We start from the raw sequence: 23594 nt of genomic DNA on the forward strand, positions 1-23594 counted from the left end.
TAAATTTCTTTATATATACAGTATATATACTAGGGGGTTACCCCTGCTCGCTTCACTTGCCAGCCACTTTGCGTCTCTGCCGCTCGTGTTGTGAAGAGGGGGGCTGAACGCACCCCAAGGAAACGCAGTCCCTCCTCCGAAACCCCCTCTTAAACAGGAAACAAATACAGTTTTTTTTTACCTCCTCTTTGCTCAATCAGCTGCTGGCCTGCTGCTACTGCCATGCCACGTGATCTGCATCTCGCATGGTGCTTCGAACATTTAAAAGCCTATAGAGCAGCTGTCTTTGTCATCTACTCTTTGTCTTTTATGTCCGGCCCCTGGCGTGGTTAACTCTCTTGGCACAAATTCTCGTCTTGTGGGACATGAGTTCTTGATATTTATATGATGTTTATAATTACATATATATTTCACTTTAATAAAAGGATAAGTGTCTGTGTGTCCATCTGGTTGCTATATCTCTGTCATTCCAAAAGATGGCACATCACAAACAGTAATACTGCTTTTACAAATTCTATACCAAATGGCATATAACAGAGACATATGCATTTCATGTTACACTGCAAATGTTAACACTGAGGTCTACATCAACCTGTCTTGGATGGGTAGTACAAACAGTGTGTGTGTATGTGTACAGGGGTGAGGAAAAGTTTACAGTTGTTCGTAAGGAAAAAGACATGCAGGTATGATTATTACAACAGCTTTATTAATTCAATAGCTTTATTAACTAAAAAGAATGTCACAATGGCACTGTGCAATTAAGGTACAATCTTGTAAGTGCTAAAATGACTGGCCTTCATTATTTATACATTCTTGTAGTCTACTTGCTACACTCAAGCACACATTAATCATCTTTATATACAGTATATAATACGCTACCTTGGCTGTTTGTTTGTCTGTCCGTGATTTTAAATCATCTGTAGCTCACAAACAGTTTCAACTATTGACCTGAAATTTGGAACACATATACTCTGTGATGTCTACTATCCGCTTTCGGGGTGATGATTGATCTCCAAGGTTATTCCTATTTTTATTTTATTTTATTGTAGAATCAACTCTCTGCAGTACGCAGCAGGATGGCCATTCTCATCCCTACCGCCTTTGCCATCATTTCCCCTACCTCTTCATATCTTAAATCGTTCTTGAGGCAGATTGAAGATTTAAATCCAAGCCTAAGTGAAAAATTAATGAAAACGTACTAAGTAATTGCAACAGAAACACTGACGTAATCAGTTTTAACGTGAAAAGATGTTGACGAAAGAAGAGAAGCGGGCCGCTACGGTGGAGAAAAGAAGAGCTGCTCAGGGAGCAGCAAGTGCATAAACCTCTGAGAAAATAAATGCTAAACGTACAGAGGAAGAGGATGGAAACTACAAATTCTCAAGTCAAGTGTATTCACTGCATGTTATCATGCAGTGCGCCGTTACTGGTAATAATAATAAGACAAATAAGAAGACAAGTAATACAAATAAATAATACAATAATTAATAAATAAACAATACTACAAGAATAAACTGTTTTATGTGTAAACTACACAGACACACACGAACACACACACACACATTGTATATTGCTTTTGAGAAATTTAACTAATCACCATATATAATCACCATATATTTTTAGTCTATAATACAGTATTTTGTGATATGTTGTAATAAATCAGTATACTTTCAATTTAAATATGACTTCTGGCAGACCCACAGAGATGTTTTGCTGTGGCTCATTACTTAAAGTAAGATAAAAGAACATGTGCAATCTTTGATAAAAATAATCCATATAAATGAAAAATGAAGACAGATCAATTAATGTTACAAAAATTAGAAAAATATTTTATGTGTTTCACTGATTTTTTTTTTGATTATGAATAACTGAGTCATTAACCTTTTGAGAAAATAGCACATACATGTCAAATTTAAATCTCTGTTTCTGTATAAAAGTTTGAATTTGGAAAGGATTTTTGCATTTAGACATATAAAGATTTATTTTCTCCACTCTTTCACTTTTTCCTGGTAAGTGACTGCACTGACATTCTCTCTGTGTTCACGGAGATTTCCATGGACGCTCTTGTTTCCTTCCACACTCCAAGCACATACAGGTTAGCTGTTAACCCTATGTGGCCCTATATATTTTTCTATGAATGTATGTCTAAATTTAAGATTATGTTTTGCCTCTTTGTTTTTGTCGTAATCGTGTCTAGATTTCATTAAATATCCTGTTAGGTTTTTTTTGTTCATGTTTTGTGCTGGGTCTTGATTTTTATTTGCATAAATCATTATTTTGCTGGGGCGGCATGGTGGCACAGTGGTAGTCCTGCTGCCTTGCAACAAGAACACTGGGGTGCGAGTCCTGATTTCTCTCTCTCCGTGGAGTTTGCATGTTCTCCCAGTGTCCACAGTGTCCCACTCAGGCTATATGGAATGGTGCTAAATTAGAACTGATATGTGTGTGTGCATGGAGTGTTCCTGCTTTACACTCGGTGCTTGCTGGCTTATGGTCCAGCTTCCCTGCAACCTTGTTGTTGATAAGTGCACTTAGAAAATGGATGGATAGATTATTTTGCTGTAGCTATTTGATGCCATTTTGTACTGCATGAGGTGCCACCGTTCTGTGTTAACACAAATGCCAATCATATGAGGGTAACATGCTATCACTATAAAAGATGGCTGAGGGCTAGTCTCAGTGTCAGAGATCTGGATCTCTTCTTTCTGGGGCATCTATTACTTAGAATAAAATGTATGAAAATGTGGGAACATATGTAGGAATAACTGATGAATATACAGTATGCTGAGTCACAAAATCAACGTTGTCTTGGGCAGGACTCGGCTCACATAAAAACCTTTTATCAGACCTAATCAATGACTTTGTTAAATGATGTGACTCAAACCACCTACAACTGAACACCAGCAAAACCAATGAGTTGGTGGTGGATTTTAGGAGGCCCAGACCCCTCATGGACCCCGTGATCATCAAAGGTGACTGTGTGCAGATGGTGCAGACCTATAAATACCTGGGAGTGCAGCTGGATGATACATTAGACTGGACTGCCAATACTGATGCTCTGTGCAAGAAAGGACAGAGCCGACTATACTTCCTTAGAAGGCTGGCGTCCTTCAACATCTGCAATAAGATGCTGCAGATGTTCTATCAGACAGTTGTGGTGTGCTGGGGAGGTAGCATTAAGAAGAAAGACGCCTCACGCCTGGACAAACTGGTGAGGAAGGCAGGCTCTATTGTTGGCATGGAGCTGGACAGTTTAACATCTTTGGCAGAGCGACAGGCGCTCAGCAAGCTATCATTTAGGGAGAATCCATTGCATCCACTAAACAGTATCATCTCCAGACAGAAGAGCAGCTTCAGCGACAGACTGCTGTCACTGTCCTGCTCCACTGACAGATTGAGGAGATCGTTCCTCCCCCAAACTATGCGACCCTTCAATTCCACCCAGGGGGGTAAACGTTAACATTATATAAAGTTATTGTCTGTTTTTTACCTGCATTATTATCAATCTTTAATTTAATATTGTTTATTGTATCAGTATGCTGCTGCTTGAGTATATGAATTTCCCATTGGGATTAATAAAGTATCTATCTATCTATCTATCTATCTATCTATCTATCTATCTATCTATCTATCTATCTATCTATCTATCTATCTATCTATCTATCTATCTATCTATCTATCTATCTATCTATCTGAAAGCCTTCAATTACCTGGCCCTACACCATTAGCATGGGCACATATGTTGGACAAAAAAAAAAAACAAATAGTAAATAACTAGAAAAAAGATGGCTGTTGAACCCAAAAACCGTCCAGTGTTTAAAGAACTGGCTTGCAGTAATGTTGGCTTGACCAAACTCATTTATCCTGCAGTGAGCATTCTGGCTTCCATCAGGTGGGTGGCTTGGAGAAGATTGCTAGCTCAAGAGATGTGATACTATACAACTGACGCTAGCAAAAGTAAAAGTAGCATTTCCAACATGTACAGTGACATTGTAATTTCCATATCTCACCAACATTTAACAAACTCATTCCCACTCACTGGCACCCTAATAAATATTAATGTGCTCTTTGAGGAAGGCAGTAGTGACTGTTACAGCTGTTTAGCTGTAAACTGAATATTTTCATTTAAATAAAAATGTAAATTCATATCACTGTCTGAATTACATGGAGAATACTGATAGTTGATTGTTGTGGAAAAACTTGTACATAATGTGCCCATCCGTTCCAGAAATGGTGACATTATAAGGGTGTTTGATGATTAAATAAAATACCTGTTGTCATTTATACTACACAATTACATTTTTTAGAATAAGCAACTTTCCTTTCTATTTCTTGCCGGGACCACATGCTGTAACACTTGTAGGGAATTCAGCATTGTCGGTCATTAAATATAAGTATTATTAATTAATTAGTTTATTCTAGCACCAAACTTTATTGAAACCTAAAGAAACAGGTTTAAGAGAAACCTAGAGATATGTACTTTATACATAATTATCTTTATTTTAACTATCCAATGATATATGTTGTTTAAAAAAAAAGTGGAAAGAAATTAGCAAAGGCGCTAGGTATCAGTAAAAGATTAGAAAAGCAAACTGCAGTGCCATAAAATGACAGAAAAAGTAAAACAAGTACAAGTTGTGGTAAGGAAAAGGGTAATTAACCTTTAAGCCAGTCTGACTTGTTAGAAGTCAGCGAACACTAAAAGTTAACAAGACTCTCTCTCTCCGTCTTTCCCTTTCTCTTTGTGTTTATATATTTACATCCATGGGAAATGTTTGAGTTTATTGTACAAACACATGTCTTGCAGAGATTGCCTGTAGGCAGGGAAAGAGGGAGGAGGGACGACGGCCCTGTCATTCCAGAGAGCTCATTACCCACCTGCTTGCTAAAGATGGATCAGACACTGCATGAACCATATCCGTTGATAGGGCATCCAGAACGCTGGTTAGAAACTCCGTTTTTTTGTCCCCGGGGCAGCCTAAAGAAAAAGTGGACAGAAAAAAGAAATGTTTGATATGATGGAATTAAATATTATGTTATGATACAATGTAAATAAATATTGCTTGATCAACATCTACAACATGATATAGTATACATATATGGGGGAATGCAACATTATTTACAATGAAGTAAATTCAGAGATGACCCATGAAGATGATAAAACCAGCTAAATCAAAATATGCTGTAGCAACAAATAGGCTAGAAGCATATACAGTAAGAATCAATCACAAAACCCACAGCTGCATTCAGAATCTTTATGTCGCCCCCTACCAGCCTGGAGGAGTTCATTGGCTTGCTACTTGTACTGTGCTTCTCCGGTGGTTTATCCATATGCACTCAAGACACTTATTCACCTGTCATCTTCACTGTCTTACTTAATGTTTAGTAAGACTTAATACTAAACATAAAATGTATTATTTGTACACTACCTTTTGAAATTGTGAGAATTGTTTTTATTATAAAAGTTTTAAATTTCACCTAATGGCCATCCGGTGTAAAATTTTGCCGGATCAATATGCGGTCAACAATGCAGATTTCTATACCGGGTCAGTCGAGGCCCGGGTTAACAACGGCCGTCACCAGTACTGTTAGCCAACAGGGTGCTGGCGGAAATTGGGCTACTGTTGGCTGAAGAAGGAGAAGAAGAGGGGGGAGACGTGTCCGGAGGCAGGAGGAGAGGAGGAAGGTAAATTGAGTGGAACTGAGGGTAGGAACTTTGAATGTTGGCAGTATGCCTGGTAAGGGGAGAGAGTTAGCAGATATGATGGAGAGAAGGAAGGTTGAGACATGTGCAGAGGAGAGATGCTGGGTATATTGGGAGAAGATAATAACAATAAGACACTGCAGATGTTCTATCAGAAGGTTGTGGCAAGCGCCCTCTTCTACGCAGTGGTGTGCTGGGGAGGCAGCATAAAGAAGAGGGACGCCTCACGCCTGGACAAACTGGTGAGGAAGACAGGCTCTATTGTAGGCACGGAGCTGGACAGTTTGACATCTGTGGCAGAGTGACGGGCGCTGAGCTGGCTCCTGTCAATTATGGAGAATCCACTGCATCCACTAAACAGTGTCATCTCCGGACAGAAGAGCAGCTTCAGCGACAGACTGCTGTCACTGTCCTGCTCCACTGACAGACTGAGGAGATCGTTCCTCCCCCACACTATGCAACTCTTCAATTTCACCCAGGGGGTTAAACGTTAACATTATACCAAGTTACTGTCTGTTATACCTGCATTTTTATCACTCTTTAATTTAATATTGTTTTTTATCAGTATGCTGGAGTAAGTGAATTACACCTTGGGATTAATAAAGTATCTATCTATCTCTATCTATCTATCTAGAAGGGTGCTAAAGATAAAGCTGCCAGGCAAGAGGAAAATAGGAAGGCCTAAGAGGAGGTTTATGGATGTGGTGAGAGAGGACATGCAGGTGATGGGTGTAACAGAACAAGATGCAGAGGACAGAAAGATATGGAAGAAGATGATCGGCTGTGGTGACTCCTAACGGGAGCAGCCAAAAGAAGAAGAAGAAGACAGTTCACATCATTTCACCATACCATGAGTAGCTGAGAATCAAGAAAATGCTTGGGCATTTGTAAGCTACAGGTCACTGCATGATATTGGCGTTGTATGGTGTACATATACATTTATCATTTTGTAAAATTTTGTTAATTTCTGGAATGTTATTAAGGTTTCAGTCACATGTAGACTGTCTATTTATTGTCTGTGAAGTTTTCACTGTGTGTGTTTTAGCTTGCATGGAACTGCCAAGGTATTTAGAGAAGTGTATGGGATGAGCGAAAGAACATAGATATATTTCCCCATTGCACTTCTGTAAAATTGCAGTCCAATGTCCGATATTTGAAATGAAATTAAATATTTTACTTTAAATGTTTGGTATGTCTTTTTAATTAAATTAAAAAAAATAAAACATATAAAGGTATTTTTTCAACTAAATGTGATATTTTTAATATCTGTCTGTTTCAAATAAGTAATGGCAACTTAAAAGACAGAGAGTCAGTAAGAAGCTGCAAGTATGTGCATGTTTCCTTTAACTTCTTATGCTAAAATATTTTTAAGTCTGCAGTATCTGCCAAAAGTGTCGTGAAGTATGAATAGCTGTGACTTTCACTTACTAAATCACATATTAATCAGACCAAACACTATGCAGTAATTGACACCCTTTTAGAAAATCCCACATAAGGCAACAAGGCACTAATGAGGATGTATGCCTAAAGTTAAAAAGATTATAATCCTTTAATATTAAAGCATCAGACACAGTTGTCTGACACTAGGACCTGCAAAAGGAGCAGTGCCGGTCTGCTTTTAAAAGTCTACTAGTGCAGACGTGTATATTTGCAAACAACTGCCAGGCTGACAGTTGGGCATTAGCAAACATTAGAAGATGAACTTGAAAGCAGCGTAAAATACGGGATGGCATCTTTCATGAACCCCTTCAGCTCTTTGAAAACATTTTCTTCCAGTTGATAGAGACCTCCCTGGCCCTTGAGGGAAAGGGAGTGTTTGTCAATCAGTAAGTCTCCATTATCCTATTACGCTTTACGATGGCCCCTGTAGGCAGAAGGAGGGATTAAAGTAGACTGAAAGGCATGTCTGGGAAATTATCACTTAATAGACCCTCTGATGCAGGGGAAACAATCTGACAAGGAGGAGAGCCAGATTCGACACAAGCCAGAAACCCTAAATTAAATAGGGAACTTTACTAAAAAAAATCTATGTAAACCCACAGAGATATTCATCATTTGCTCTCTGGACATCCACCAGGAGAAAGGCACTCAAACAGATCTGCATAATATTCTGACTGAAGCTTCGGGATCTGCAAAACAGATGTTGGAGTCACAGAACACTTCATTTATTCTCGTTTCCTTGACATCACAGAACTCTACGTGTTAAGTTCCTTGATAAGTCATTCCATACCTGGCTTTGAGGTCCGTATTTATTTATATTTGCTCATCAAATCAAAGCCTGCTTTTTGAGCATGAGTGGCACTAATGACTAATTACAACCAGAAATTATCAAACACAGGAGTTTTTTTTTTGTGTGTTTTACAAATACTGAAAGTCAAGGAAATAAGTGTTTGCTGATGCTACTTTGTGAGGCAGCAGCCCTTCCAAATGGCATAGTTTCTTTTTTTTTTTTTTTGCTTTGACTGTAATCACTGCTTCTTTACAGCAGAAACCAAAATTTCCCATGCCCTTATTCTCTTGGGCTGCCCACAAAGATGATCACAATTACTAAACCTCTCTCTGAACAGCCAAAACACAAGCCAGTGCTGAGTGGAACTTTTTCGTTAATTAAACCTTTGTCAACAAGACAGAATACAATTTATTTTATACAACACACTGTGTGGCAAACATCATTCCCTCATGTTTATGTCATGCAGCCTTTTCCACTTTAAAAAAAAAGTATCTCCCTCATATTGATTCTATTGTCACCTTTGAAATTTCACGCAAATGCTTCTCATTAGGCGGCAGACTTGCCAGAACAAGAAAGGATGACCCGTGCAGACTTAGGCATCTCCTGAGTGAATTGCCTTGACCTTGGAACAGCGCACAGCTGATTTTTTAGGGATTCTGTTTATTAACAACAACACCACTCCACACCACCTTAGGCTGCCCCTCTCTTATCTACAAATCTGGTGAAAGTATTTCAGCATTCCTCCCAGCCGCTCTTCGCTGTTTACCCTTTGTAAGCTCCTTCCTTCCCTTATGCTTGCAACTAGCTTACTAACTTTCTAGAAAGCCTTTCTTTACCAGATTCATTTAATGAATGTTTCAAACCCCTTCGGGATGGCAACATAATAGAAAAAAAAACGGTTTAAATAATTAAGTGAAAATTGAACTAACCAAATGTAAACTTTGATGTGACTTGCACTGCTGCATATGGTTAGGAATTGTCTTTGTGGGATAATCCTTTCTTTCAGGCATTATTTTATAAAGAGTCTTTAAGGATTATTGACATGACAATGAGCTTTTACAAATTTAAGCCTATTAAATTTTACAGCATGATTAGAAACATTTACCACATTATCGTACTTTGCCCCACAAATGGTAGGCCCTGAGGAATGCAAATGGTGCCATTATGAAGTGGTTGCAACCATCACCATGGTTATGGATTGTGTCCTCACTTTAGAATATTCCGCTAGATCCACTGATAATATGTGTAATACTTTCACCCAGCAGAAAATATTTCTGGACTATCAATCTATTTTTTCAAACCCCCTTAACCAGAGTTTGCCCGTGGGGAAGCTGGAGTCTATTCCAGCAAGCATTGGGTGCTTGTCTGGAACAATTCCTGGATGGAGTACCTATCCTTTACAGAATGAAACACAAATATGCACACTAGGACCACTTTAGCATCACCCGTCCACCTAACCTGCAAGTTTTTGGAGTGTGGGAGGTGGAGGAGACCCACGCAGACATGGGGAGAAGAATATGCAAACTTGACCAAGAAAGCATTTAGGATGTGAACCCCTGGTTTCCTTGTCGTGAGGTACCAGCATTCCCACTGCACCATCATGCTGCCCTATTTCTCAACTAGTAGATAGTAAGTACAGTGATCCCTCCTCGTTCCAGAACCCCCGTGAAAGGTGAAAATCCACGAAGTAGAAACCATATGTTTATATGGTTATTTTTATATTGTCATGCTTGGGTCACAGATTTGCACAGAAACACAGGAGGTTGTAGAGAGACAGGAACGTTATTCAAACACTGCAAACAAACATTTGTCTCTTTTTCAAAAGTTTAAACTGTGCTCCATGACAAGACAGAGATGACAGTTCCGTCTCACAATTAAAAGAATGCAAACATATCGTCCTCTTCAAAGGAGTGCGCATCAGGAGCAGAGAATGTCAGAGAGAGAGAGAGAAAAGCAAACAATCAAAATCAATAGGGCTGTTTGAGCTTTTAAGTATGTGAAGCACCGTGCCTGAAGCATATCGCGCAACAAAGCAACCACATGTAAGCCCAGCAAGGAAGGAAGTAATGTGAAGGTAGTCTTTCAGCGTTTTTTGAGGAGCGGCCGTATCCTCTAGGGGTGCGAAGAGCCCCCGTGCTCACAATATATTTGTATGAAATCAACTGGGCAAACCAACTGAGGAAGCATGCACCAGAAACTAAAAGACTCATTGTCCACTGAAACCCACAAACCAGCGAAAAATCCACAATATATATTTAAATATGCTTACATGTAAAATCTGCAATAGAGTGAAGCCACGAAAGTTGAAGCGCGATATAGTGAGGAATTACTTTATTTAATATTAACAACAAGGAAAGCTGTCTTTTGAAAGAACAGCACTTATGCTGCCTGTTACTGCAATTAGCCTTTGTATCCCCCCAAAAATAATTTGGGATTAGTATGGGTCACATATTGGATAATAAATACAAAGACGGCTGTCTAACAAAAGGACAACATTCATGGTGCCATTTACAGTAGATCCCATTGATTCTCTTAGTAATAGCATTGTTCCATTGTCTACCACTGGTCAGAAAAGCCTACAGTATATCACACAATAAACACCTAACTCAGGCATGAATAATACATGGGATAAAACATGTGTAAAATTGACTGCATAGCTGACGTAAACTATAGGAAGAAATGTGTTATGTGATGTTGTTCATGTTAACATTGAAATTCAACCAAAACTAATGGGATGGCCAGGAGAAGAGTCATAAAAACTAGACAGGAATCGTTACCAAAAAACTCATTCTAGCTAAATCTTTATTCATTTGTGTCAATGATGCAGGTCATACAACTTCCATGGCCGCGCTCCATGGCAACCACGACTCTAAATGGCAGTAACTGACAGTAGCCAAAAATGATGAAGAGTCATTTCAAAGTACACAATAAAGCTGAGAAAATAAAAAAGAAACAACAAAGGAAAAATATGATTCTGGAAAAGGAATAATGAAATATGTGATCTGAGGTATTATTATGCTAGCAAACTAGCAAAAAGATTTGAAATAGTTGCCAGTAGAAGAGGTGTAGTCAAAACTAGAAAAAAGGATTACGTACTGTGCAGTTACAAAAGCCAAAATGTGAGAAAATTTCAAAAAAATATGCACAACAATCAACCAACCAGAGTATTCAAAAGTTATTTAAAAAGCATTAGGGAAAAAGGTTTGTTTTGGAATCTGTCAGCTCAGATAAGAAAGTGACCTTTCATCCCAAGGAGTAACTGGACAGGAATGCTGAAATTCAAAGACACGTCCCTAGAGACGCAAACAGAGGATGAAAAGGAGGCGGCCATACCTGTACAGTATGGCAGTGATAATGGTAAAAATAAAAGCAACAAAACAAATAAAAGCGTAGTTACAAAAACAAAAAGTAGCTACAACCCTCAAAACCTCTATAAAGGTGTAAAAAAACACCAACTGATCCTAAGAAAGGACGGAATAATTATTAATAAGATGTCCAATGCAACAAATATGTAGCGCACATTCATTTATCTGTTTACTCATTTATTTATTGAACTCACTTATTGGAACAGTGTTGCATATGTATTTACAATATATGACAAATATTTAAACATATTTCAAACCCATGCTGTGTGTATTTTGGCAATGCAAGACTATATCCTATGATTAAAATCCTCTTTTAATGCCCCGATTCCTTTTAATTGAACTAATACATTGTCACCATTAAAGTTTGATTGTTGCCTTACACACAGTACTTAAGCAGGTTTAAGAAGGTTATGTTATGAGGTTATGGTTTCACAGGATCAATAATATCACATATACAGAGTCCAGGGAAATTCTTACTTGCATATACTAATCAACATGTCACCCCTCTTTTAATACATAATCTTGGTTTAAACGTAAGGAACAATCCAATAATGCTTCCATAATAACAGAGCTACTCCTCTTTATTTCAGCAAAGATTACAATATGATGCATGCTGTATATGAAGGATGCCCAGAAACTTTAACAACACATTTTTATAAAATGCTAGTAATTCATTACAGAACTAATTGTGTTACCTGACAGATGGGTTTAAATCTAAGTAATCAACTTGACCGCAGCGTTAATGTTTGCAGTGCACCATTTATTGGAATGTATTTTGTAATGCATGAAGTAATAAAAGGCATGGAATTTGCCATTCCAACAGTGGTGCATCTCAAACTTTTGTAGTAATAAAATACATTACTGCAAATGTTTGTGATGTTCTGTCTATTGGAATGATAAATGCAATGCATATGTCTCTGTTATAGGAATCATAAAAGCACTGTTAATGTTTGTGATGTGCCATCTGTTGGAATGACAAATGTAATGCATTTTATAATTACAAATGTTTGTGGTGAGCCATCTGTTGGAATGACAGAGATAAAGCAACCGGCCAGATGCACAAACACACAGATGGTTATCCTTTTAATAACTCAAATAACTCATAGGACAATTCAAAGAATTTACTACTCTCCTTAAGTTTCTTCATAATCTCTGTCAACTTCAACAGCCTTGTGCCAGCAAGAAATGAGAGCATGTCGCCCGTTTTCGCACAGGTCCAAATCCTGCACTCATTGCCATGTCTTCACTTTCTGTAATCGCTTCATCATTACTTCCAAACTTGGCCATGCTCAGAACCTGCAATCTGTGAAGGCCAATTCCTAACAGTGTTTTTATCCACTGGATTGTCTCCATATACTTTTTAAACTGTCTATGAATGTTCATTTAAAACTCGCATTCCCTCACTGCTCCAGTGTATAAATTGTTCTGCAGCACTGCAGTAACTAGTGGGATACTTCAAATTAACTACAGAATAAGGTGTTCCTATTTTTTTGTATTGAGTTATAGAAAGAACTGAAAAATCTTTCAAGCAACAATTAATGTTCAAGATGACCACCTCACAGATTGACTGTTCTTTCTGTTTTGACAATGCTTTGTTCTGTGGTTTTCTTGTTATAGTTCTGTTTTACAGTTAAGCAAAATGTATAAATATTTGTTGTAAGTGAACAGGTATGTTGGGCTTAATGGCCTCTTTTTGTTAATTGTTCATTTGTTCTTAATTCTTCTACGCATATCTGGCCATGTTTTCAGTGCCTAATGATTTGGGAATTTTATTTTGAGTACAGTGCGTATGGCCTAATTTATACACATTGTCATGCATGCTTTACCAGGGGATCGCCTTCTGTGCTCACTTAATGTATGTGGTAACATCCTGGGATAAAAGGGGGCACTGGTACTAACACTCTTGTCTCCTTTTTCCTTTACAGCATCAAGAAACCGCCACTTGAGGGCTGTGGAGCCAGAGAAGCCCTGCCAATTCGGGTCTGTCTGGTACAAAAGAGAGACGTTCTAGGAAGGTGGCATCTCATTTGGACCTGACAATGCAACTAGCATCGACTACAACATTAGATGAAAAGTCTTTAAGAATGCCACCAGAGCAACACAAAAGGCGTGAAGCCAGCAGTTACTGCTACAATGTAATGAAAGTTATAGTAAGCTTTCATATGAACAAGATTGAACCCATGGGAGTTTGACAGCCTTGTTACTGGAATTCAGTGCCATTTTAGGACCATGCAAGCACAAAAAGTGTTGATGGTTTAGTTTCAGCTTTATTAAAGTCTGCATAGATATTTTTCTGCACTGAAATTCAGATTTTAAGGTAAGTTTGCTTTTTCTTGGTTTTGCTTTAGCTTCTTCTCTTCACAATAACAGCTGCCCTTACAATTATATTATTTAGTGTAATACATTTATTAAAAAGCAGCTATCTTTACAAAATACACGTTTCAGTGAAAGTATTAAGAATAAAGTATACTTAATACACAAGATAAACTGTTGAAATTTTTGTTCTCTGCACTGAAAGCTCTAGATGGGTCCTTTTTAATTGCATTACTTAGTATCAGGCTCTTGTCTTGAAGACCATGGAGATCCAGGAATCTTTTCGATGTCAGTTCCCATTTTTTTTTAACTGAAAATGGTGCATTTGTATTCCTTTGTTCTTGTATTGGTGGTCTATTGGTGGGCTAAATTTTAATTTTCCTCAGTGTCAATTATTAATTTTTTAATTTCAGGAACAAAAAAAGTCACAGGGAGTAAGGTGTGCAAAGTACGGGGGTTGTGAGGCAACAACCGCATTGTTTTGGTAAACTGATAACACGATGAGTGCAGGTGCGCTGCCATGGTGCAAAATGCAGTTTTACGTGCGCAGATGTTATTTTCTGAATCTTTCCAGCAGACAGCTCAGCAGTTTAGTGTAATGTCACTGAAATAACAGTCTGATCACAGTTAAACTGTTTATTAACAAGGTTGTCAATGTTGAAAAATGTGATCATTGTTGCGTTGATGAGAAAAAAAATCAGCACAATACCACTCAGCGGATTGATTAACAAGACTGTAAGCATGCGATACCTAGGGGCATAGTTAATAAATACACCCTATTATTGACCAATTTCAGTAATGTTTGGGTCCCCCAGCTTGTATATGTAATGCTACCGGTTGTCAGTCTGACAAACAAAAATTCATTAACCACCGGGCCTTGAACCTTGACCTCGCTTGAGTCAAAAGTCTATGACGTGATACACATAACACAACCCATGAATTGGAGGTGCGCGCTACCTCAGCCACGTAATTGGGCTTTGGATCCTTCTCAAGGCAAGTTGTACTACGCACTGTGGCTGACAGGGAAAGACCAACAACACAAAAACACAGCATCACTAGGAAAAGTCCAGAGAAGAGCAACTAGGCTGATTCCAGAGCTACAGCGAATGAATTATGAGGAAGGATTAAAAGGGATAAGCCTTTTAGGTTTAAGCAAAAGAAGATTAAGAGGAGACATGATTGAAGTGTTTAACATTACAAAGGGACTGAGACTTATTTTAAAAGGAGTTCATTTAGAACATGGGGACACAAATGGAAATATGTTAAGGGTAAATTTTGGTAAACATTAGGAAGTTTTTCTTTACATAGCAAACCACAAACATGTGGAATAAGTTACCAAGTAGTGTGGTTGACAGTAAGACTTCAGGGACTTTCAAAACTAGACTTGGTGTTATTTTAGAAGAATTAAGTGGATAGGACTGCCACACTTTGTTGGGCTGCACGGCCTGTTCTCGTCTCGATTGTTCTAACCGTATTGCCAACAGTGAAACACATTGCACAGGCTAACGGATTGATTTCATCCTAAATGAAAGTTATACACTCTAAGCCCAAAGGACAGTCATAAACATTGTAAGTTCACAAGAGGTATAGTGGCACCCTTGCCAGCGTGACCTGGGGTGCTGCGTTTTGTAAGAAGCACAGGAACCACATTTCTTTGTGGACCAGAGGTCTCTAAGTTTCTAGGTAAAGAATGAAAGAAAACTTAACAACAGGTGAAATGATGCATATAATTCAGTAGTCAACATCCAAAAAGCATTACCAGGAAGTAGGTGACTAAAATGGAATGTGTAATAAAGTTGTTTGTTTAAGAAACAAGAAATGCCAACATTCATAGCACTAATCAGGAGATTGGTCTGATAATAATATTTCCCCTGAACATTTGTACTTATTGATCATATCAAATAAAAGCAACTAAAAATGTGCCCAGTCGTAACACTTTACATAAGAACAGTAACATTTCTAACATAAGAAAAAAAATGTTGGTTGGATGTCTAGTGACTATTTCAAAGATGCCCTTCCCTTAACTTGAAAACAGCGCAACCTGTCTTGTCGTGTGTTCAGCCCACACCCCATCAAAGAAAGGAATTCTTCTTCTTCACAACTGACAGCTCAGTTGAACAGTTGCCAGCACATCACTGAACAAACATGAAACTTTTACAGTCTCATGACATTTATGCTTGCCATTGTGGCTTTCACTTATTACAGCATGCCTACCAAAGCATTGTAAATAATGCACAAAAAATCTCCCAGTCTCTATTGGTGTTGACACAGATGGTTGGGAGTGATTCTCTTCATTCTCTTTGCACGCTGTAATTTCCTTCAGCCCTTGGATCAAGTAGCAACGCAGAATAGCTTCAGACTGATTGAACTGAATAATTCACTCTAAGCAGCTTGTGTACCTTCAAGAAGGTTGGCCCGCTATGAAGGACTCATAGTTCTTGCTCCACCACACTTACTTTTTGTACAGCTGCCTATATTGTGTGGCTTTGACAGCCTATATAAATAATTTGTTGTTGAAGTGTTGATGCAGCAGCCACACCGCATTGCACGGCGGGCCTTGAGATGCAACACAGAAGTCAATGTTTACTCTAGAAATATTTCTGCCCAGATGCACGGCCTCCTTTGACACACAGAATGGGCTTTGGAAACCTCAGAGCTGTACCTGCCAGACATGGCACTTAGCAGAAAACATAAGCCCTTCACCTCACAGGCAAAGCCTTGAAAGCTTTGATGGAAATAACTCATACAGTTTAAAAAATGTCTACCGTTCATGCGCTCACTCATATTACTTGTATGTGCATAATGTATATAATGTCTGAACTACTTAGACTGGTAAACCACAAACAAATTGCATGTCAATTACATTTTCTTAAGATTTTTCAATCACATGGTGTGCTGACAACCATGTTCTTATTAGAAAAATGACACTTCTTAACTGGGGTGGGGGGTATTATACACTAGGTGGGTCAATTCAGTCCTGGTATTAAACCAAACTATAAAGAAGCAAGAAAAAAGTTGTGTTTAGACTTCAGAATACTAGGAGTACACTCACTTACTGTAAGTTGTTCACATTGCTTGTGAGTACAGCATGGATTACTCCAGGCAATTTACTCTACATGTAAAGATACTGAAATAACCTTAAATGAAAAAATAAAACCTGAATAAATTAATAAAACGTTCGATTCCCGGGTCCTCCCTGCGTGGAGTTTGCATGTTCTCCCTGTGTCTGCGTGGGTTTCCTCCAGGCGCTCCGGTTTCCTCCCACAGTCCAAAGACATGCAGGTTAGGTGGATTGGCGATTCTAAATTGGCCCTAGTGTGTGCTTGGTGTGTGGGTGTGTTTGTGTGTGTCCTGCGGTGGGTTGGCACCCTGCCCAGGATTGTTTCCTGCATTGTGCCCTGTGTTGGCTGGGATTGGCTCCAGCAGACCCCCGTGACCCTGTGTTCGGATTCAGCGGGTTGGAAAATGGATGGATGGATGGAAATTAATAAAACAAGCAAAAACAATCATTTCCCATACATTTGAATGCTTCCAGCACTTGATATATACTGTTTTTTCTACTAAATATATTGAAAGTACAATAAATTATTTTTTATAATTAATTATTGAATAAGGGCGGCACAGTGGTGCAGTGGGTAGCGTTGCTACCTTGCAGTTAGGAGACCCGCGTTCGCCTCCCAGGTCCTCCCTGCGTGGAGTTTGCACGTTCTTCTGCATGGGTTTCCTCCCACAATCCAAAGACATGCAGGTTAGGTGCATTGGCGATCCTAAATTGTCCTTAGTGTGTGCTTGGTGTGTGGGTGTGTGTGTGTGTGTGTATATGTGGAATTTGGTATATGAATCAATTTGGTAAGGTTGCAAACAGATCTTTTATTTCAAAACTGGTCAACATCTGAGTTTTGTTGTTAAAATCTTCAGAATAAGCTGACATTGAATTGTTTAAGGCAGTGAAAATTTGAATATTTTATTTGAAAGTTATTAGTGATTAGTATTTGCTTATTTTGTCAATACCTTAAAAATGTAAACACTTCATTCAATTTATATCTAACAGAAGTCTAGAAGTGCTTTTATAGACAGGGTAAGTTTATTCATTAAAATTATTTTTACAGATAAATATTATGTAAAATGGTTCGCTTCCCGGGTCCTCTCTGTGAGGAGTTTGCATATTCTCCCTGTGTCTGTGTGGGTTTCCTCCCACAGTCCAAAGACATGCATTGGCAATTCTAAATTGTCCCCAGTGTGTGAGGGTGTGTGTGTGTGTGCACGCCCTGCGGTGAGCTGGCACCCTGCCCGGGGTTTGTTTTCTGCCTTGCGCCCTGTGTTGGCTGGGATTGGCCCCAGCAGACCCCCGTGACCCTGTAGTTAGGATATAGCGGAATTATTGACTATATTGGTAAAAGGGTGCCTGGGTCTGAAAGGGCATTCAGGGGGATGAAGAGAGGGAATGAAAAGGATTCTATTAGCATTGCTGCTGTGAGCATTTAGGGGGCTATTAGGGGCATCGAGGTAGCTGGCGCCTTCAAATTATCTGTGTGGAGGTACACTGAGTCAAATGCTTTGGGGCAACTTTGGCTCGTCATCTTATATTGGTATAGTAAAGAAAATCTCCCATATAATAAACAAGGCTATGTTGTATGCCCCTAAATGCCCTGCTAATTAATTTTGTGTCTTCAAAGTTGCAGCAGTATGTGCTTTACCTCAAGCTTTTAGGGTGCTACAGAGTTTACTCACTGAATACCCCAAAATACACCTCACTTGTTAATATGGTTAAACTGACAAATAACAGCGGAGTGGCCAAAGTTATTTGTTAAGATGAAATGGAGTTTTCTATTGGATTTAGATATATTTACATAGTGGATTAATTGGAGTATTTTTGGCTTCCTTCTGAACCATAGCCCATGCTCTCAAATATCTACTATGCAGAACAAAATGACTTCAAACATACTGTGACATAGGAACAATCTTCTTATTTCTAAGCAGAGTGTTTTTGCTAGTTTGTCTTTCTTTTTTCCCATTACCTTTAATTTTCTCTGGAAGTGTATGATGGCATGTATTACTTTTCACGTTATTAAAACCCAAAATGTCACCTTTAAACTGCATCTCAACAGTAATGAAGGTAACACACAAGCTAAACTGCATTGCCAAATGCATCAGTCTGAAACCCTGTGACCATCTGTACTCAACTGATGAGGAGAACTAGGATTGCTGGTCAAAGTAATCTTTACCTATGTATGAAGTGAACCAGCTTCTAACATCAAGCGCAAGATCATTCTCACCGCTACTTGTGGTTTTCTCAGACGTTATATAATAAAGGTAATGCTCATGTGCTATCGCCGCTTTCTTCCAGATGACTCTACAAAAGGTAATATGAAGTGTTGGATCCAGAATGTACAGTATTATTCACTACAACATCCCCTAAATTAGAGTCCAGCCTAATAAATCCAATTGAACTTGTACGTTATCTTTAAGTGTTCTCAGTACAGTCAGTACAGGCATTTGGAAGGAAAGTTCATTTTTTTCCTCTACTAAGTTTTAACTGGGGGTCAAAATACCATAATATAAAAAGTGCATTATGGTGAAGGAAAGTGACAAATAATCGAAGGGTCACTTTGTATCATGGCATTGGATTTCTATATATTGTATTTCATGATTAGACTCAGCATCTTCTAAACCCCATTTACTGCCTACTGCTTGTCCTGTAGCTAACTCACTATTTGAAAGACTTCCTGCAATGGGTTATTTTGCTATAAATCAGTGTAATATAAAAATAATATTAACTCTGTTATGTGGGCGGCACGGTGGCGCAGTGGGTAGCGCTGCTGCCTCGCAGTTGGGAGACCTGGGGACCCGGGTTCGCTTCCCGGGTCCTCCCTGCGTGGAGTTTGCATGTTCTCCCCGTGTCTGCGTGGGTTTCCTCCGGGCGCTCCGGTTTCCTCCTACAGTCCAAAGACATGCAGGTTAGGTGGATTGGCGATTCTAAATCGGCCCTAGTGTGTGCTTGGTGTGTGGGTGTGTTTGCGTGTGTCCTGCGGTGGGTTGGCACCCTGCCCTGGATTGGTTCCCTGCCTTGTGCCCTGTGTTGGCTGGGATTGGCTCCAGCAGACCCCCGTGACCCTGTGTTCGGATTCAGCGGGTTGGAAAATGGATGGATGGATGGACTCTGTTATGTGCATCTGTGCATTAGTCAGTCAGTCTAGAAATTGTACCACAGATGCTATAAACATGTTGTTTCTCCTGCTTCTTAGTAGTGTCTGTCCATTCATTCTGCAGTAAGTTATTTTCTAATACTTCCACTAAACTACTCACATACATTATACCAAAAATATGGGACTGGCTTGAGATGTCAGCGTCCCTCATTTTGTGTCCATAGTATTGCTAGTTTTTGGTTCCTTTATAAGTCTGTATTTTTTTAATGTTGAAAATTGTTTCTTTAGTCCATAGTGTCTAATAACTACTCAATTACAAAATCAGCAGTATAGGATACCCCTTTGAAGTTCTAGTTCAAACCATTTTAATCATCCCACTTAGTGGCTGAGGGTAACTGGGAAATAAAAATGCTGACCTATGTGTCATAACAGTCGAAAGTAACTGACTGATATGCATACATTATATATGCTGACAGAAAAGAAATGTATGTGTACAACTGTTAAATTATATAAGCATGTTAGTTGTTAACATAATGAATTCCTTCAAAAATGGCAAAGTGCAGTTAAAGGTATGAAAAATGAGATTTTAAACTTCAAAAGAACAGAAAGAAAAGGCCTAGAAAATGCTGTCAAAAACTCTTGTTAAAAATATCAAGCCATTAACAGTCTACATTTTAAAATGTTTTATGTATATCATTGCAAACATAGTATCATACTTTTAAAGGTAGAGTTAATTTAAAATTGGTTTCAAACTAAATTTTTCCTAAAAACAAGCAAATCCACATTGGCTTTGCTGTTTAAATATGTGTGCGTTTGTGCATGAGCCTTGTGATGGACTGGCAGTGAGGTGTCTTTCATGCACACCATTTAGCCACCATGTGCGAGATGGATGCAGTTAGCAAATGGATGGAGGAATTCATGGGGCTGTATGTCATATTCACAAAAACTGAACACAAACTGACAAATTGTTTAGCAGAAAAAATAATTTATGCTGTAAATGTCTGGCTATTTTTCCATGTTATTAAAGTTTATATCTGTGAAGTATATATATATATATATATATATATATATATATATATATATATATATATATATATATATATATATATAGTCAATTTATAATAGAGTAATTTTGAAAATTGTAAAGATAAATTATAAAACTACATTAGGGTAAGTACCACTATCACAAAGTATTATCAAATAACAAAAGTTATATATGAAATAATTGGAAAACTAAACTCATAAATCATGTATACCTTTGGGAGACAGATGCAATTATAACAATTTCCAGTTTGTTTGTTTTTTTTTTTTTGGTGTCTTCTGTACGTTTCCTTAGCACGCCACACTCATTAAAAGTCGATCAAGCTTGTGACACGTATTGGATGGCACCTAATGAGCTCTCACATACTTATCATCAGTTTCTTAGAAAACAATAAATCCTAGTTTAACATGTACATGGTAACTGATTATTAATAGATTTTTGGATAATTTTAAAAAATGTAATTCTAATTAATTTAGAAAACAAACGTTGGTTCTTTACATTTTTCTTATGGAGAGTAAACAGTATTAGTTTAAATTTCAATTAACTCACTAAATCCAAATTTAGCATTAAATTCATTTGGCTGCATTGGCAAGATACACTAGATAGAAAAATAGTTTTCACTACTAGATAGATCTCATCACAGGCCCAAAAAAATCCAATCTAATCAAGGAATTAGTTTAATGATAAAAAAAAAATCAGAAAACTATGATGACATTTTGCATTTAATAGGTGCAAACAGCCATCTTAGTTCGAGCTTACAGAGGTTGCAGAACAGTGCAGATGGTAGCAGGTTCAAGTGCAAGGAAGTGCCATTGTGGTTTGTGTCCTGCCTGTATGTTTTTGTCTTTAGTTTATTTATGTTTTCTATACAAAAATACAATCATTCCTCATTCTGAAATAATATATAAAACATTTGAGAAAATTTATTTTTTATTATTCTAAGACACGGCTGTCGAACTCCAGGTCTGGAAGGCCTTTTCCTAATCGGTGACCAGTTTTCACTGCTAATTAATGTCGTTTTCCTTCAGTTTAATAGCGCTGTTTTTAAGGATTCAGTCCTCTGAATTGAATCTTTTCATCATTAAGTGGTAGCCAAACAGAAACAAGACATGAAATGAGGTAAATTGGGGCTTCAAACTCCAACCAGTTTCACTCCAAACAGGTTCTTAATGAGAAGTCAATTCTTGCTCTTAAGTAAACTCATTATTTAATTCAATGGCTTGTTGCTGCTATCATTCTGCCACAGCAGACATTTCCAAAACTGTTGATTTTCTGTTTTTTCTGAGAACAACATCAAAATGTTTAGGTGACCTCAGAGATCAACCTTAACTGAGACCTTCACCTTTCTTTATTTTCACATATTGCGTGATGGGTACAGGTTAGCTGGTCATGTGGCAGTTTGTTTCGTGTCTCATTATTGTTTGGCTGCTAATTAAGGAAAAAGAAACAACTAAGGGACCTGAGTCAAGTTAATTAAAATTAAAGCAAAAGAAGTTAATTAGCAGGCAAAACTGGTCACTAATTAAGAAGATGGTTAGAATGAAAACCTGCAGCCACTGCAGCCCTCCAGGGCCAGAGTTCGACACCCCTGTTCTAAGAAAACGATATTTATGTAAACTTCTGCCTAAAATGTTCTCCTTACTCTGAATTTTAAATAAAAAAGAGACTCTGTCTATATATTGTACACGAAAATTTTTATTTATACATTTAATTTAAAATCATGTCTCAAATGGTTTCTTAGCAGTATAGTGTTGTACGGTGTTAGCCATAGATTGATACAGGAGAAAGTAGGGTGAAATGACACCTTGCCTGATGAAGGGGCCTTAGCTGCCTCGAAAGCTTGCATTTGTAATCTATTTAGTTAGCCAATAAAAGGTGCCATTTCACCCTACTTTCTCCTGTATCAAATGGTTTCTGTAATAGTTTCATATAATATGTATTACATATCAACTACAAAATGTGTCTAACAGCAATAACTTATCATATTAATACATATCATTTATGAATTATATTTATTTGTCTTCTGCAATTGAAAGCCAATGATAATAATAAGATAAAGCATGCAGTTTTTGATGCATGACTCAAAAATAATGCCCACAGCATGGATTTAATGTTTGTGATTACAGTATATTCAACTTGAATAACATTAAATCTAAATAATTTACCCCTTAGACCTGTTTATACAATTTATTACAGTGCCAAATTTATGATTTTTTTTTTTTTTTTAAGAAAAGGGACGATCCAGGAACATCGGCCATTAATTGGCTTCTTGCAAAGGTGGAGGTAGAAATAACAAATTGGTTAAATTCTGAACAAGTTCTTTATTATGCTAATACAAAGTATTATTCAGTCTGAGGAGAGCTCTCTTCTGTTTACAAAGAACTTTTAAAAATAGTATTAATTCTGCATTCCCCTAATAAATCAACACCTTCTTGTTGGACCTGACTTCACTAGCCACCTGTGTCTGTCAGACTAAATAACAAGGCAGCTACATAAATATCTTAGAGAACAGTACCCTCCCTGTTCATTAACACTGTGCATGTCTGCATTACTATTAAAATGTTTACAGGCCATAAAAAGCCACTAAGTAAACCTAAAGCAGTTGCACTGTTTGTTTTAATGTGTTCTGCTTGTAATGTTTATAATAAAGCCAATTATTTTATAGTGAAGACCTGGGTATGCACACATCTGTCATTATAACTGTCAGTAAATTTAAACCCATTAAAGTCCTCAGCTTCTGAACTTTCCATTTTCCTTTTCAAAATGTACATAACTTACTTCTTTATGTTAGACA

The 23594-nt window shown here is 37.9% G+C and overlaps 1 protein-coding gene across 4 annotated transcripts in view; it reads right to left on the minus strand.

Moving 5' to 3' along the window:
• The window catches only part of smoc2 (SPARC related modular calcium binding 2), a 243248-nt gene that overhangs the window by 11974 nt on the left and 207680 nt on the right, over positions 1-23594 (minus strand). For all 4 annotated transcript variants that reach the window (XM_028820455.2, XM_028820457.2, XM_028820456.2 and 1 more), the window contains one exon: positions 4879-4978. In XM_028820455.2, coding sequence (XP_028676288.1) covers positions 4879-4978 — 100 coding nt within the window. The remainder of the gene's footprint in view (positions 1-4878; positions 4979-23594) is intronic.

This window comes from Erpetoichthys calabaricus, chromosome 15 (assembly GCF_900747795.2).
Source record: "Erpetoichthys calabaricus chromosome 15, fErpCal1.3, whole genome shotgun sequence".
In the NCBI taxonomy this organism is placed as follows: domain Eukaryota; kingdom Metazoa; phylum Chordata; class Cladistia; order Polypteriformes; family Polypteridae; genus Erpetoichthys; species Erpetoichthys calabaricus.